Source organism: Synchiropus splendidus, chromosome 3 (assembly GCF_027744825.2).
Source record: "Synchiropus splendidus isolate RoL2022-P1 chromosome 3, RoL_Sspl_1.0, whole genome shotgun sequence".
Lineage (NCBI taxonomy): Eukaryota > Metazoa > Chordata > Actinopteri > Syngnathiformes > Callionymidae > Synchiropus > Synchiropus splendidus.
Window position 1 is genome coordinate 22,052,463 of NC_071336.1, and position 15,449 is coordinate 22,067,911.

General features: G+C 39.8%; 1 protein-coding gene across 2 annotated transcripts in view; it reads left to right on the forward strand.

Moving 5' to 3' along the window:
• Window positions 1-15,449, forward strand: part of cntnap2a (contactin associated protein 2a) — a 291,628-nt gene that overhangs the window by 119,634 nt on the left and 156,545 nt on the right. For both annotated transcript variants that reach the window (XM_053859229.1, XM_053859230.1), the window contains exon 3: window positions 9,945-10,138. In XM_053859229.1, coding sequence (XP_053715204.1) covers window positions 9,945-10,138 — 194 coding nt within the window. The remainder of the gene's footprint in view (window positions 1-9,944; window positions 10,139-15,449) is intronic.

The window sequence follows — 15,449 nt, forward strand, 5'->3', positions numbered from 1 at the left end:
ACATAATTTAAATCTACAAAAGGAAATGTACCTCATCTCTCCAACTGTTAAATGGCCACTCGCTGGTCGATGTCACCTGTGGGTGGCTCTGATCTTATCACACCGCCCTAACAAGATAAGTGCAGACTTACAAGGCCCCTTCTGCTATCTTGTAATGGCTGAGCAGACAAAACACCATTATACCATATCGCACGCTTTGCCCGATGCCTATCTTTCCAAAAACTTCAGTCGACTTTTCCTTGTGGTTAATGAGTAAAACTTTTGCTCAGCGGGCCAGTGACATGGAAATCGTTTTGAGATACGAATAGCAAAATCTGCAAGTATTTGGATGGGGAAGGAAGAAACAATTGTTCCAACATAAACTTATAGACTTATACAGCAACTTATCACTAATACTAAACATTTTTGGATACAGATGCGTCCATGTGAAAATTGCCTCAGAAATCCTCATGCAGCTTGTCATTGGATTGAATTACAATAAAATGGATTATAATAACAACTTTGTTAATGAATGCTGCCTTGAAATTCGCACAATGAACACACAATAGTATAGAAATTTATGTTTGCTCGATGTTTAGTATTCAATGCACAAACAAGTCTCACAAGAATCACAAAGAAATGAGGCAGCAAGGATTTTGTGTGGAACAGAAAGAATTAGAGAGGTAAGATGGAGGCCAAGTCTAAATGGCCAGAAGTATGAGTGAGAGGAAAATCTTTTGCACTGCAAGGTGGGTTTCTTGAGGAAAGCAGATGCACAAGCACAAGGGCATTGCCAGAATATCAACTCAGAATTATTGAGACAATTACTCAGAAGAAGGTCGGTGCACCGAACAGTTTGTGCTAACCTTCTGAAGCAAAAATCCCGAAAGATAGGCAAAAAACAAATAAATATTTTTCCATATCATTTGATCCCATTTGTGATTGTTTTCAAAATGTTTTTTTAAGCATCAGTGAGGAAAACTAGAAACTACAATTATTTAAACATTTAACAAACAACAACTCAAATGGTTAGTTGTGTCGTAACCAGTTAGCTTGGTGCCTAATGCTGCAAACGTACTACCATAGTCGCCAAAAATGTCTGAAAACAAGTTACAACAAGTTAATTGAGTGGTTGAATAAAAGTAGTCTATTTTAATATCTGAATTCTATGAGAGCTCACTCCTGCAACAACCGATTGCTCACGCTACATTCATTTTCCAGTCTGTGCCGTCTTTAGTCAGATTCAGAACACGACAGCCTCTGGTGGTCAGAGAAGAGACGTGTCTCAGCCAATATACTTTTTTGGAACTTGAACACATGTGTGAGTCTTAACTAGAGATTACACATTTGCCGACTGAGTTATGCATTTGTCGTTCAACATACATTTTGCGTTACCCTTTCTACAGATACACACATCTGTGAAGTCGATTCCACATTAGTGATACTTCCGCTACAATAATAACATATGCTATGCTTTTTGTTGATGATTCAGAATAAGTACCTTCCATAAAGTGGTCTACAGAATCATGGTCAGCAGCTGGGAGTTGAATGTCTGCTGCTCTGTATTGCGAGAAGTGTGTTGACAAGGTTCTTGTATGTCGCCAGGATTCCCCCTGGATCTCGGCTGGTGTGGTATGATACGAATGAATGGCTGGAAGGAGACAGATGAAGGAGAAGCTGGGGACTTAATATCTTTTTTGGGAAAAAAAATGTCAGCATTGTCACAAGTGTTGGAGGAATCTCAGGAGAGGAACGTCGTGGTGTCTTGGCTTTAGCTGCTGCTGAGTCACTGTTTACTGTTTCTGAACCTGGACAGAAACAGGACCAGGCTAATGCCAACACCAAATTAGTTTATTTCAATAGTTCATTTTTCTTGTCATCACAGTCATTTCGGACAACAGTAGCCGTCTGTAAAACTTTTGAATGCAAAAGCCTAGATCTCCACTGGCGTATAAACAAACAGCCACGGATTACCAACTATGAATTTTTATATTCTCCTCTGGCATCGTGGTCAGACTTGTGACTGTCAGTTTAGATTACCTCAGATCTCTCAGGAACCAAGACAGAAAATAAACCTGACAACCTAACAAGAGAAGAACACAGGACAAGGAAAGAAGAAACACTGGTGAGACTTGTGGAGGCAGTGGGACACTTTGATTTAAACTCAAAGAAAGCAAAGAAGCCTTTCATTTCTTTGCCTGTGGTCGGCTCTAATGACATATAGCCCAAGGTTTTCCGGCAGCATGAATTGAGATCTATGAGATATGATACAAGAAATGTCTACACATACCATTTAAAGCAGTCTTTTTGGGAACTGTTCCCAAAGGCACTGCTTGCTTTAATTTTCTCTTTTGCTTCTCCTTGGTCAGCAGGTTTCTCTTATTTCATCTTTCTATGTTGCCCACATCCCCAAGAAAGCCTTTTAATGGGTTTTATGGATCATTCACCGTTATTGGTTTTATAATGACACTGTTGATGGCTTGTGTGCATCACTACTACCGTTTATCTGACACATACAGGGTCAGACTGATGTTATTTCCAGTTAGCGACCTGAAGTAGCCAATAAAACAACACACTTATATAAGCCCTCATGCCTTGACTGTTCATTCTGGCTGTGGAGCATCGCAGTCCGGTCACGCTCATATTGCCATCCGCCTGTCCCCAGTCACTTCTTTGTCTGCTGCTTCAGATGTGTTTGCTTATGCTCTGGGCCATTCAAGAGAAGCTCCATTGGCTATGAGTAGACCTTTATCAAAGTGGCTCAGCAGTTGCATCTCAGGTTTCCTCACATTCGGCATGGGTTCCACTTTGTCCTGCTGTGCTTGTGCATGCTCAATAATGAGTTTTTACCGCTGCATCAGGCTCCCATTATATTCATAATATATGATGTTTTTATATGTGTTCGCGCTTTTCTCCCCCAAAAAAATGAATAAAAAAACAGGTTAACCACCATTAGTGTTTTGAGGACAAAATTAAGTTGCCTATAACCCCTTTAATGACCTGCTGTCAGCCTGTCATACAGATGAGCGCGTGGGTGATAACTCATCGCCAGTTTGTCCTCTTTGAGCCCTTTTGGAGCCAGGCCAGCACCACAGCCGTGAGCAATTTTCATCTGCCCTACCTCGCTCCCAAAACACTACTTCAGTGTGTACGCAATAGCAAGTGTCATGCACAACGCCAAGATGTCATAGAGCAAGGTTGCGCATCAATACACAAAGCTATATGTATTTTCATTTCTATATTTTTGGGTACAGGGTGCAGAATGTTTGTTTATTGTTTTCCTCTGTGCCTTTTTTACCTGTCTACTGGAACATACCAACCTGCTTAAAGTACTGGTTTGGATCATTGTGGTCGTAGCCATGTGAAACAAGTCAGTGAGCTGAGACTTTTCAACAATCTCCTTACACATCAGGGATAAGAGTCACGCTGTATAACACTGATGGAATTGCTCAAAGGCCCTCACCGAAATCCTCTAGAGCTGCGACAGTGGAGAACTGTCAGCTCAGGAGTTCCGCCAGCGAGAAAGGCAGCATGATTGGCCCCAGTCTGCAGCCCCCTTTAGCAAATAATGGTTCCAAAAAGGTTGGTACTCTGATGCGCAGACAAAGGTCTAATGGAATTCCTGCATCCTCACCCTGCCTTCTGCGTTGTCATTATGCTGGGCACATTCTTCATCTGTGACCTGATGTCGTGAATAAGCCTCCAAAACAAACATGTTTCCAGCATCCACTCGGAAAATTCCAGAATTTATGGTCGGCTGGCGCACAATTTAGCACTACGTCTGTGTGCTTCTCATTCCCCTTATGTTTCAGAGCCTTTGCAAATGTGGCATGAAATCACCTAGTTTAAAAGTAGCAGTTTATCGCTTTAGATTTCATTTTCGTCTGTCATTATTTTTCTCTCTGAACTATAAAGCATGTCTTGCTCTCCTTTTTAAATGTCCCTTCCCAGAAGTGCATTCATTGACCTTCTCTGGTCATGTTCTCTCCCCTGTCCTCCTCCTGGTCCTCCTCTCCTCCCTGAACATCTGTGTGTGTGACAGGCGAGAGGATGGCTGCAGTCCCCTGACATCACTTTCCTCCACTCCCTCCAAATGCTTTTCCCCACCTCTTTCAAATGCATTCATTCCATCTATATCTCAAGACCACCCTCTTCGATCAAGCATTATTCAGTCAGTATCTTTTTTTGTGTCAGTATTTTTCTCATGAGTTTCACTTCGGTACTGTTTTTTGTTTCCCATAGAAAATGCTCTTTAACCTTTACCCTGACCACATCCTCTTCTCAGTTTTCTACCTCCTCTCTCAGCTGCAAGGCTGCGTCCCTCAATACATTTAGGGATACATTTATAAATTTTGTGAACGTTATTTTCTTCCCGTCCTTAGTTCTGTGCCTTGAGTATAACCCTGACCTTTTTCTTCTTTTTTTTTAGCGTCTATTTAATGTTTTCACATTTCTTATTTCTACTGGCTTTTCCTGGGTTTCCTGTTTTTTTTTTTTTCCTGCAATTATAGCCGCAGGAACTCATTCTACTGTTCTCTGTGTATGTTATATGTTTCTTTTTTTTTTTTTTTAAACGGACAAAATAATAATGAAATTTGTGAAGAGTGTGAAGTCAGAGACACCAGAGTCGGCAAAAAATGAAAAATTGCAGATGGAAAAAAAAAGAAAGTCTATTTTAAAAAATTGGCAAGATGGCATAGAACGGCATAGAACGATCACAAAATGGCAACTATCACACACGCTAGACCTCGGGTTGGCAACCTGCGTCTCTGGAGGCACGTGCGTCTCTTCAGCCTCCTTGTTGCTGCTCCTTTCAGCATTGAATAGTGATGAGTGGGCCGCGACTAAACCGCCAGTGTGTGCGCGCACATCACTATGCAGGCGAATTACTCCCCACTGCTAGACCGAGCCGGCAGTCGGCTGGGGAGGCATTTTTTTTCATGTCACATGGGGCATTCAAATATGTGATGGGCAATACGTAACTGAAGCTGTGTTGGGTCATGTGCGAATGATGCCTTGAATGTTGCCACAGCAGCAAGGCTTCATAGCGCAGCTGGATTCTTTCACTCAAGTCACACTATAGTCAGGCTCCAACACAAGTCGCCGCCAGCTACGACAACGGCAGAGAGACAGGACAGACAGTATGGTCATTTAATGGGAACACGAAAAGGTTATTTTGTAAAATAATTATTCACAAAATAACTATAAAAATGGCATTGACAAAACTTTTGCCTATTTTACAGGTTTTATTTTACTTTTACAAAATATTACACGGCCATGCCTTTGGTTGTATAATAAATAGACCATCCTCTTTTTCTAAGTTTATATGCTGTTATATTTTGCTAAAAAAAAATTTCCTTTCTTTTTCTTCTAAATTACATTCTCATACATACTAATATACATAGTAATGCTCATTTTAATGGCTCATTCTAACAGTATTGTCTCTCAAAATAAACAAATAAGAGACATTGAAACCTCCCACTTATAAATAGATGTTCCAATATTTATAATTTATACTGAGAATATTTAAATACACTGAAATGGTATATAACTTTTATGTATTTAATGCCATGGTGTAATTATTTTTGTAATGTTTAAGTAGCAAAATGTACTTTTATTTTGTCCTTCTGTCTTTTGGCTCGGCTGCCCCTCACATTAGTCACAGTATACGATGTGGCCCCGAGGAAATGTAATTGCCCTCCCCTGCTTCTGCCTGCTACAGTAAACAAAATGGCTATTTCGATGGCAAAAGTTGCCATACCCTGCTCAAGGCACTACTTCAGTAAGCTGAGACCAGTAACCAGCAAGATTGGGTGCAGCTGCTGATTCCACCTGATGCTGTCAAATACGAGATACAAGATACAAGAACCAGAAACAGAACAAAATGGATGAGTCCAGAAGAGAGGTTTTGACTGGAAATGTAAGATGAGATTCATGGATATGATAAAGAAAGACTTGAATAGTATGGATTGACCCAGGGAGGAGGGTTGAGATATCGTGATATATCTATAGATACTATAAAGTGGAGGAGGCAGGTGTGTGCTGACTGTTATAAACTGTATTTCAGGCTTAAAAACACATTTCTCTAGACTTGTTCTGTTGATCATTGTTTTATTCATTCATTCGTTTATTTTGACTACTGTTTCTTTCCTGTTTGTGTAGTTTCATGTTGTCCTCCTTGCTATTCAAAATAGACTAGAATTGGTTGAGGTGCCCTCGCTCACATTCTCGGTCAGTATTCAAGTTTAATCTTCACCAACAGTTCCGACCATCTGCGTGCCGTTACATTCCAGGCCCACTCTAAAATATAGCCACAACAACTTTCCAAGCTCTGCCCTTTGCTTATATCATCCATCTTTCTTGCCAACATAATCTTCTAAACCAAACCACTGCAGAAATACATTCAAAATTGTACTTTCAATCTTGTAAGCCATTGCATGCCTCAGTCATTTCCTGCTACCTGTTTACATTTCTCTGCCACCAAACTCTTACTCAAGCCTGTGTCTCCTCCTCCATCACAGCCTCCCCCTGTTTGATAGTGCTTTATCACCCAGGGGAATGGTTTGCTGCAATGGCTTTTTGAGGTATTGACGTTTCCACTGATACAGGCCTGGTTATCTGTCAAGGCCTCAGCCCCTGTGTAATGGTTCTGTAATTGGATAAGATATAGGGTTTTAACCAAGGTGGGGGATACATCGCATACAGGCTCATCCTCCATTTTATCATATAACTATTATCTCCAATATGTCTGCTGTGATAAAAAAAAAAAGATCACTGGCACACTCCATTGATTGAGTCCCTCCTCTGTTGCAATACTTCTGCTCAACCGCTGTTGTAAAGTCTTTATTGTCACTGTGGTCTCGACACTCATGCACTGTAGTTTTGCTTGCGTCTTTACTGTATTTTCTATGTATTTACTAATTTTACAACATTCTAATAACTTGGAAGTATTTAACAAATGAATGCAGGTGAGTTTAGTGAGTATGTTCCCATGTTCCACTCAACAGGTCTTGAGTCTTTGGACTTCAGAGCTATCCATCTTGCTCTGGTTACATCCACCTGAATGACAATTTTCAAAGACTGTGGTGGAGTGCTAAAATAAGAAATGGACATCTTTAGCAGACTGTGCTCTAACTCTGGGTTTTATTAATGACCATTTCTGTTCTAAGTAAATGGGAACAAAGAGACACTAAGATTTTATGTCATAGAATACTGAGCAGGATTTGAAAGGAGTGTTGAGGCTCTGCTGTCTCTGAGCTTTGGTATAGATTCCAACATGTTGCTGTTGATTTTGTGGCTAAACCACCTTGGACTCGTACAAGACTTGGTGAACACCTTTGCCAAACACGTTTCTGTACACTTTCCTAGCTTTAAAACTACTGTTAAGACAACTGTGCTACTGACACCTTCCACCTTTTAGTTACCTCATGCAGTAGTGGTGGGTGATGCTCCAAATTTTGATATCAAGCCTGTAGTATAAGTCAGAGCTGTGCAAAGTGCGGCCCGTGGGGCCAAATGCGGCCCTTTGACTATATTTATGTGGCCCTCCTGGAGTAAAACTATAAAACTTACATTGCCTCATTGTATGTCATCGTGCATTGCTTTTTTGTTCTTTATGATGCAACTGAAACTTTCTTGTTTGATTATTTTTCTTAATTGTTCGTCTTTTCCGTTGGCTACTTTAGGAGTATTTCTTGTCCGTTAAAATAAATCAGAATTAAAAGTACATTATGAACAGTATGTGACACATCGAGAATCTTTAAATGGAATGTGGTTTAAACACAATAAGCCAATATTTTCTGGGCATTTTGCAAGTGTAATTTCATAATCAGACACTAACAATGTCATCACTCAAGACTCAAGAGTGACTCAATAATTGTATTTATTTGCAGATGTCAAAATCTTAAATCATCTAAGGTTGCCCACTGTCCCAGTGCTGAGGGTCTGGATTTTGCTTTGTAGTAGATTGGACTGTTCTTAAGTGGGTCCTGTAAATTGTTGGGGTCACCACAGAAACATGTTACTTTCCTGTATTCCAACTCAGTGTGAAGGTGTGTAATTGGCTCAGCGTATACTACAGAACTTAGATACGTTATTATTATTATTATTATTATTATTTTGTATTTTATCTTTCCACATCAAGTTCTTTTTTATTTTCAAAAAAGACCCCAGTCCACCAGAAAACACAAATTAGAAACCTGATATGTATCCTACCAAAGCATGTAGCTATGAGAATATTAAGATACGGGGTTGTCTAGGTCTGTTCATTTGCAGTTTTTAAATGAAAGGGTTTATCACCAGCTTTCTAACCCACAGACCTTTTCAATGCTTCCACAAACCTGCCAGTGAAGGCTATTAGTTTATCTGTAAGATATGCAGTAGCCACAGGGTTTTTGTGTCCACTGAACCCAGAACTGTTGTGAGGGAAACAGATAAACAGACACTTCAAGTATTGTAAGGCTCCAGCAGAAAATGTGCACTGAAATTGCAGCCCGCCTTCTATTAACCTGAAAAGCATTGAGCAGAAATCTCGTCTTAGATTACCATGACCTGGCTCTCTAAAACTACTATGGTTCTGAAAACAACTGCGAGGGTTTTCCTTGTAAATTTTTGGCATGTGTTGACACAGCACTCCCTTAGCAATTCATCTACATTCAAATCAGATTGTGGGTTATTCCCAATGATGCTGTAGCGAAGCATTACCAGAACTCAGAACTGTCACGCTGCAATTTGTGTCATGTTGCCAAACCTCAAATGACACCGGTGCCATAGTGGCGTGTCTTTTTATTGTCAAGCACCATCAAACATGAGCAGCCTCTGTTCTTTTAGATACGTGCCTTTCCGAATATAGGACGGGGAAAAATGGATGTTTCAGCTTCCTGTTTGCAGCTTTTAAACTTTAAACAGCGGACATACAAGTCTGAGAACAAACAATTGTTTTGTTCCAAACAGTTGCAAGCTGTTTCCACTTAGAGAAGAAACTAGAGTCAAATGTTCGGGTGACAGAAAAACTACTGCAATATTTATGAGAATTGTTGAGCATAATTTACATAGAATTGATGAATACAAATCTGTGGCAGCACAGTGCAGAGCGATAAGTGCCTTTATTTACACATATTGTGTTTAAAGCTTTTTGGCTGCAAATTTGAATTTTATTTGGACGAAGACGACACATATGCTTGTTTGGTTCAACAATATTGAGGTAATGTTTCCAAAAAAGCTTGTCCCAAATGTTAGCTGTTAACACTTTTGTCCATGTGTTAAGATAAGCTTCTCTGTAGCAGGTTGCTTATAGTCTAAAAATAAGGTTTTATCAAGTTAAAACTAGTTAATAGTATCTACAAATCGGAACTTGCATACAAAGATACACGAAAAATAATTGTTTCTGTGCCTTTTCTTGAAGTAATTGTACTCTCTCTTGCATTACCTTCTAACCAGTGAAATACATCTTGAAATGAGCTGAAAGACGAAGCAGGAAATCATTTTCTTCAACTAAAATGTAGTTAATTCTGCTCGGCAAGGTTTGTAGAAAAAAAAAAAAAACGTAACTTTCTTCAAACTAGCTATTGCAAACTTGCTTTGAATATGGTTTTTGAAGTGTGTATGCAGTGTGAGTTGCTCTCTAATTGGAAAAGACTGCGGAAAGAGTGGTGGAAATGCCTTTTCCACCTGGTTTTGAATTGTTCACAACTGTCTGTATAAGCATGTACATAACTCTATTTCTTCATTTACATATTTATTTCTATAGCATTCATAGTCTCATATATATATATATATATATATATATATATATATACACTCCATGTAGATCCGAGTGAGGAGGTGGTACATTATGGACTGTAGCATATTGATTGAACCACATCACTGCACATGTTTTTGATGTGGGATTTTGGATTAGTTACCCACCCTTTGAAAAGCCGACCACCCATCTGGCCAATAGCAGTGAATCACCTTTGTTTTCACAGGCGCTGGCGGATGGTCTCCCTTGGACAGCGACCACTACCAGTGGCTCCAGGTGGACCTAGGATCCAGGAAGCAAATCAGTGCCATAGCAACCCAGGGTCGCTACAGCAGCTCAGACTGGACCACGAGATACCGCCTTCTCTACAGCGACACCGGGAGAAACTGGAAGCCATACCACCAAGATGGCAACATTTGGGTGAGTAAGCCAGAGTTCTAAAATCATGACGTGCATGGAAAAGTTTACATTCACACTTTCCTCTCAAAATAAATAAATTCTATTCAAGCCATATCCACAGAAAATGATATTTCATCACTGCAGAGTGCTGACTAGCTCATGAAGCAGATACTATATTGCTGAGTGTAAAATGTCTTCAAACTCCTTCATCATTGTAAATGCATTCAAGCTTTCCACACCCATATTAAGCATCTCATTCAGCACAAAATAGCTTGATCATTAATTTCTCCTTTGAGCGCTGTCGAGTGCTGCTGTTCTAAATACGGATCTTTTATGGTTAAAACTAATTAAGCTGTTCTTTACATGTGTTGCATTCTAACAGCCTGCAGATTAATATTTATTCAGTGATGTTTTCCGTTGCTATTAATCCTTCTGCCTTTCTGCCGAAATGTTTGGAAAGTACTCCAAATGCATCAGTCTCATCCTTGTTTGCACATCAAACTTAATATCTGTTGTTGCAAAATGTGGCATACATATTGCTTTTTTAATTTATTAGGAGTGAAATTCCAAGTGTTGCATGGAGTCAATATGGAGCCAATAATTCAAAAGTAGACGCATCCCATCAATAATCCGAGGCTCAATAACAGGTTTGATTAGAGCCATTTGTTTTCCGATGGCAGTCACGTAATTTAGTGAAGGCTACCAGATGCATATTTTTCATACAGTGTGCGCTAACTGCTTGCACGGGATCTTGAAGCTTGCATATGTGTGACTGGATAATAGTTTAGAAATAAAGATAGATTTCTGAAGAAGAATGTGTTTTAATACATAAACAACTTGGAAGCACTGAAGTGTCACTGACACACCTCTGGAACAACATATAAATATGCAGTACGATATGATCTTACATCGTCGATAAACTTGGCTCTGTTGAATTACAACGCTAAATAAGTGTAAATCCAGTTCCCAGTGAGTCAAATTCAGAGCCCAGTGTTGCTCAGAGCAAGAGCCAGAAACGAGCCTCTGAGACGTCACTGGAGGTAGAGCCTGTCCATGCACCATTAGTATGCATGTAAGAATAACCCTCCAATGTCTCCAGGCGATTCATATGTTTATGCATCCAGTGCTAATAACTAGGGCACAGGCTTCATTTGCGCATGCGTCGTCTTGTCTTCTTGTGTTTTGTTTGAGGATTACAGCACCTCTGCAGTTCTGGAAAATGTACTATATTGTTTCAAATGGATTTAGCAGGTGTAGCCTAAGTGGATATTGCTGCTACTTCCATGCTCCCGTGCACAGCAGCGGTATTTGTTATGGCCTGTGACGTCACAACATGGTGGTGACATTTCACAGAATCAGAATCAATGTCCGTGAGGATCCCACCAACTAGTAGTGAGAACCTTATTCAGAATGTATATCTTAGGGTGGTATATGGAAACAAAAGTCTATTGAATCTTTATTTTTTTCTATTCATGGAGTGAATGCCCAGTGGTTCTTTCAATGACACTTTAAAGCCTGGCTGAACAACAACATGCACATTCACTGATCCAGAATCTGGTAGTAGTAGTAGTGATTTGTTTGACTATGAAGAAGAACTATATAAGAAACATAAAGAAATGTAAAGAGTGTGCACTTTCTTCAACACTGCTGACTATAGGGTTCAATTTGAAGTAAAATACCATCCATCATTTTTAGCGATTTTCCCATTCTAACATCTGAATCAAGGGAAATAAAGCAGAGGGTTAAGTTGGTGAATACTTTCACTGCAAAACACAAGTTTATGATATTTGCTGGTTTTTGTATAGGAAAGAATGGGTGCATAACTGACTGTTGGTACCGGGGTTTCAAGTCATCAGGACTGAATGAAGGAGACTGAGTGATTTATGCAGGAGGAATCTGAATAATTAAGTTGTCACTGGACAGCTTTTCTTAGACATAGACGTCATGTTCTACATGATTCATGGAAGAGTCACAAGACTCATTGACATACAATCCAAGCCGGAAGTGAAAATTACATTGAGGAAAAGTCAGAAGACATCTGAAGAAAGTGTTAAAATCTTTTAAAGTTGTTTAGAAGATGAGGTTAAAATTGGAGGAGCATACTTGAAATGTACTCCCCAGATTGGCATTATCATGGAGAAAACTGTGCCATTTAAAAAGATAGGTTATCATCAAGAAAGAGGTGAACTCAGGCAGAGACGTGGCTTTACTGCCTTTTTCAACGTTTTCTTTTTCTCACTGTGTTGATTTAAAGGTGACAGAAGGCAAATGGCTCAAAAGAAAATATGTCAGCCATGATGATGATACACTCCTCAGAATAATGACATCAGTGTTCTACAAGTTGATGCTGAAGCATCTTTTGGTATGACAATCAAGGCTCGCGATGTGTGATCCTGCACCGGCTGCTGTTGGCAGCTATATGTTTATTTTGGGGTTTCTTCTCAAGGAGCTGGCATTTTGAATAGAAATGAGTTCCAAAGTCAGATCCAATGTCGACCCTGCTTGTGTGTTGCATATGTGTGGAGGACACTGTTGATATCAGAGTTAAGAATACAACTTACGAAACGAAATAATGCAGCTCATCGACTTTACACAGATTGTATTTATGTGACCAATGTAGGATCTTTGGGAGGAATTGAATCTACGCGCAAGAGAGGCCTGGGATTTTTGAAATCTAAACTGAGATGACTATGTACTGAGATACTACCATCAGTTATTGTCCAGTGACTTCATGGCCTCTGGCTCAGATCCCCAAACATGTTCCGGCTAAAGAGGACATTTGATATTATGACTTGGTCCCCGCACCACCCAAAAATTTTTAGATTGAGTGTAGGAATAAGAACTTGCTTGTTTGCTTGAAGCTTTTCAATAATATTCACTCACACTTTTATGTTTTGTAGGGGACATTTCAATGACTTTCATGCATTCCCCAGTCTCACACCCTAAACCTGACCGTCCAAGACAAAAATCTAACCTTAACCGCTGTTAAACAAACTTAAACTGAATTATAATGACTTAGTTATAAGGTTTTAATCCTCAAATATGAGGATTAACCTTGTGGGGACCAGCAAAATGCCCCCACAAATGTACACAGTCCCCAAAAATATGTCTGTTTTCCAAGAATTTGTCCATACTAGGATAGCAATACAAGGACATACAAACACACTCACACGCAAATTCCCCACCTTTTTTTCCCAATTACCAACACGTTCAGGTGACAGTAACATATGTATCCAATAAAGTTCAAAACCCAACTCACATATCTTTACAGGGGAGCAGATTTTAATAACGGCTCACAGGGACACCACCACAAACAATGTTTTTCGGGCATCTATAATTCATATGCCATTTGTCTTTGACATAATAGGTGTTTCCTTAATTCTTACACGTGATTTCAAAGACAATATTTGGAAGCAGCCCCGGAAACACCTACTGTACTTAGAAACGGCAGGTTATGAATTGAACTCCAGGCAGGTAGACAGTTGTTTGTGGGTAAGGGTTACTTTTTCAGAATTTGTATAACTTTCTTTTCGTCCTTCACCACTGACTCACAACACAGGAGGCAGTCTGGTTTTCTTCCTGAAGCTGTTTGTTTCCCATCTCGGATACATTCTTGACATATAAAATCCCAACTTGCAGGCCTATCCAGACGGAAAGCTTGAACATTAATCTTCATAGGTCTCGACATCAAGATTCTTTTTCTAGTTTCTGGCGCATTTTAAAATGGCTCTGGATTTCATTTCAACTATATGAATCTATAGATCTTGCAGGCCTCATGCATGACTTGACTTGACTACCTGGATTTGGTCCCCATTATAACATTCTTCACCTCAAATTCTGAAAGGAAATTGATGTTTTTTTTGTTTGTTTGTTTTTTGCCTTTTTTTTTGTAAAGTAAATAAGCAAGTCTTGCCCTCCGTCTGTTAAGTGCCCAGGGATAATCACTGTTTAGAACTGGTCCCATGCTGAACTGAACTGAATTGACCCTAACTGACTTCACAGCTACACTTGAGAGCAAAAGCTGTTATTTGATGCTTAAGCTTTGAACTCTTCTATCGGCATTTGTGAAACCTTGTGGCAAGCCCATGAATGCTTTCATATTTAGCTCAGTTCCCCAAACCCAGTGGATAAATCAGTAGTCTCGCCAATGTTTCTTATGTCTCTCTCCTTGGGTGATCTGCTTTACAAATCACATTGATTTCTCTGTTCCACCCCTCTCTCATACACACAGTAAAATCTTGAACCGTGTTGATGAATGTGCACCTTTCCAGGCGTATGAATTATATTCTCAAGGCTCTAAAAGTATGCTCAAGTATCTCATTATCCAGAATCAAACATCGGTGACATGAACAACAAGTCGCGCACCCTGACTCACATCTATCAATGCCTACCTCTCAACAATACTTGAAAGTTACGCGCTCGCTTCGGTGACCTGGTTTAACCTAAAAGGCTGCGAGCCAGTGATGCGGTTCTGCCGAACGATATAATTAATCAATTGTACCAACTGCATTTCAGTTCAGACATTTCCTTTCGGGAAATTGAAAACACACCAAATTATTTCAGGGTTCTTCATCCCAAGCAGAACAAATGGATGATATAGCTTGTTTGTTCAATAGACCTCTTAGAGATGAGGTGTCTGGATTATGGTGTCTGCATGCCAGCCGTCTGAGCGCCTAATAGAAGATGCCCAGAATGACTTAAAGATGTTCTCCAAGTGATTCACATAAGACATAGACAGACCGAGGCAGTGCATGACTGCTTGATAAGAGGGATTGGCCGGCAGATCAAAGCAGATCTGTTTAGCAGGAAACAACCTGGACATATCTGATGTTAAATGTGATGTGAAGGAGCTTAGGCAATTCATTTCAGTGGCTATTTATGGATGCTGGAGGATAAAGACTGACCCAGCAAAAATGAATTGGTAATACATTATTTCATTTTATTTTGATGAATCATTCATGGACTATTATCTTATAAGAGTGAAAGTAGTGATGCTGTGTACACAAGTTTGAACAAGATTAAAGCTTCGTTGGATAGTCAATGGCCCACTTTGGTAAGTAGTGTAGTAAGGGTAAAATGAAAAAGAAATGGGGATAACAGGATGTCCCTGTGCTTCTATCACCACTTCATTCTCAGTTGTTTTCACGTGTTAACATGTTACTCAGTCGCAGAGTGGCACATAAAAGGAGTACCATGGAGCGGCTTGAGCAACAATGTGCAACATGCAAATGGCACACAGACAAATTCATTTTTCTAAATGCATGCTGTTCCCTTTTCCTGTGACCAGGGAATATCATCTCCCCCAGGTGCAGTCTCACTTCAAGGAATAATT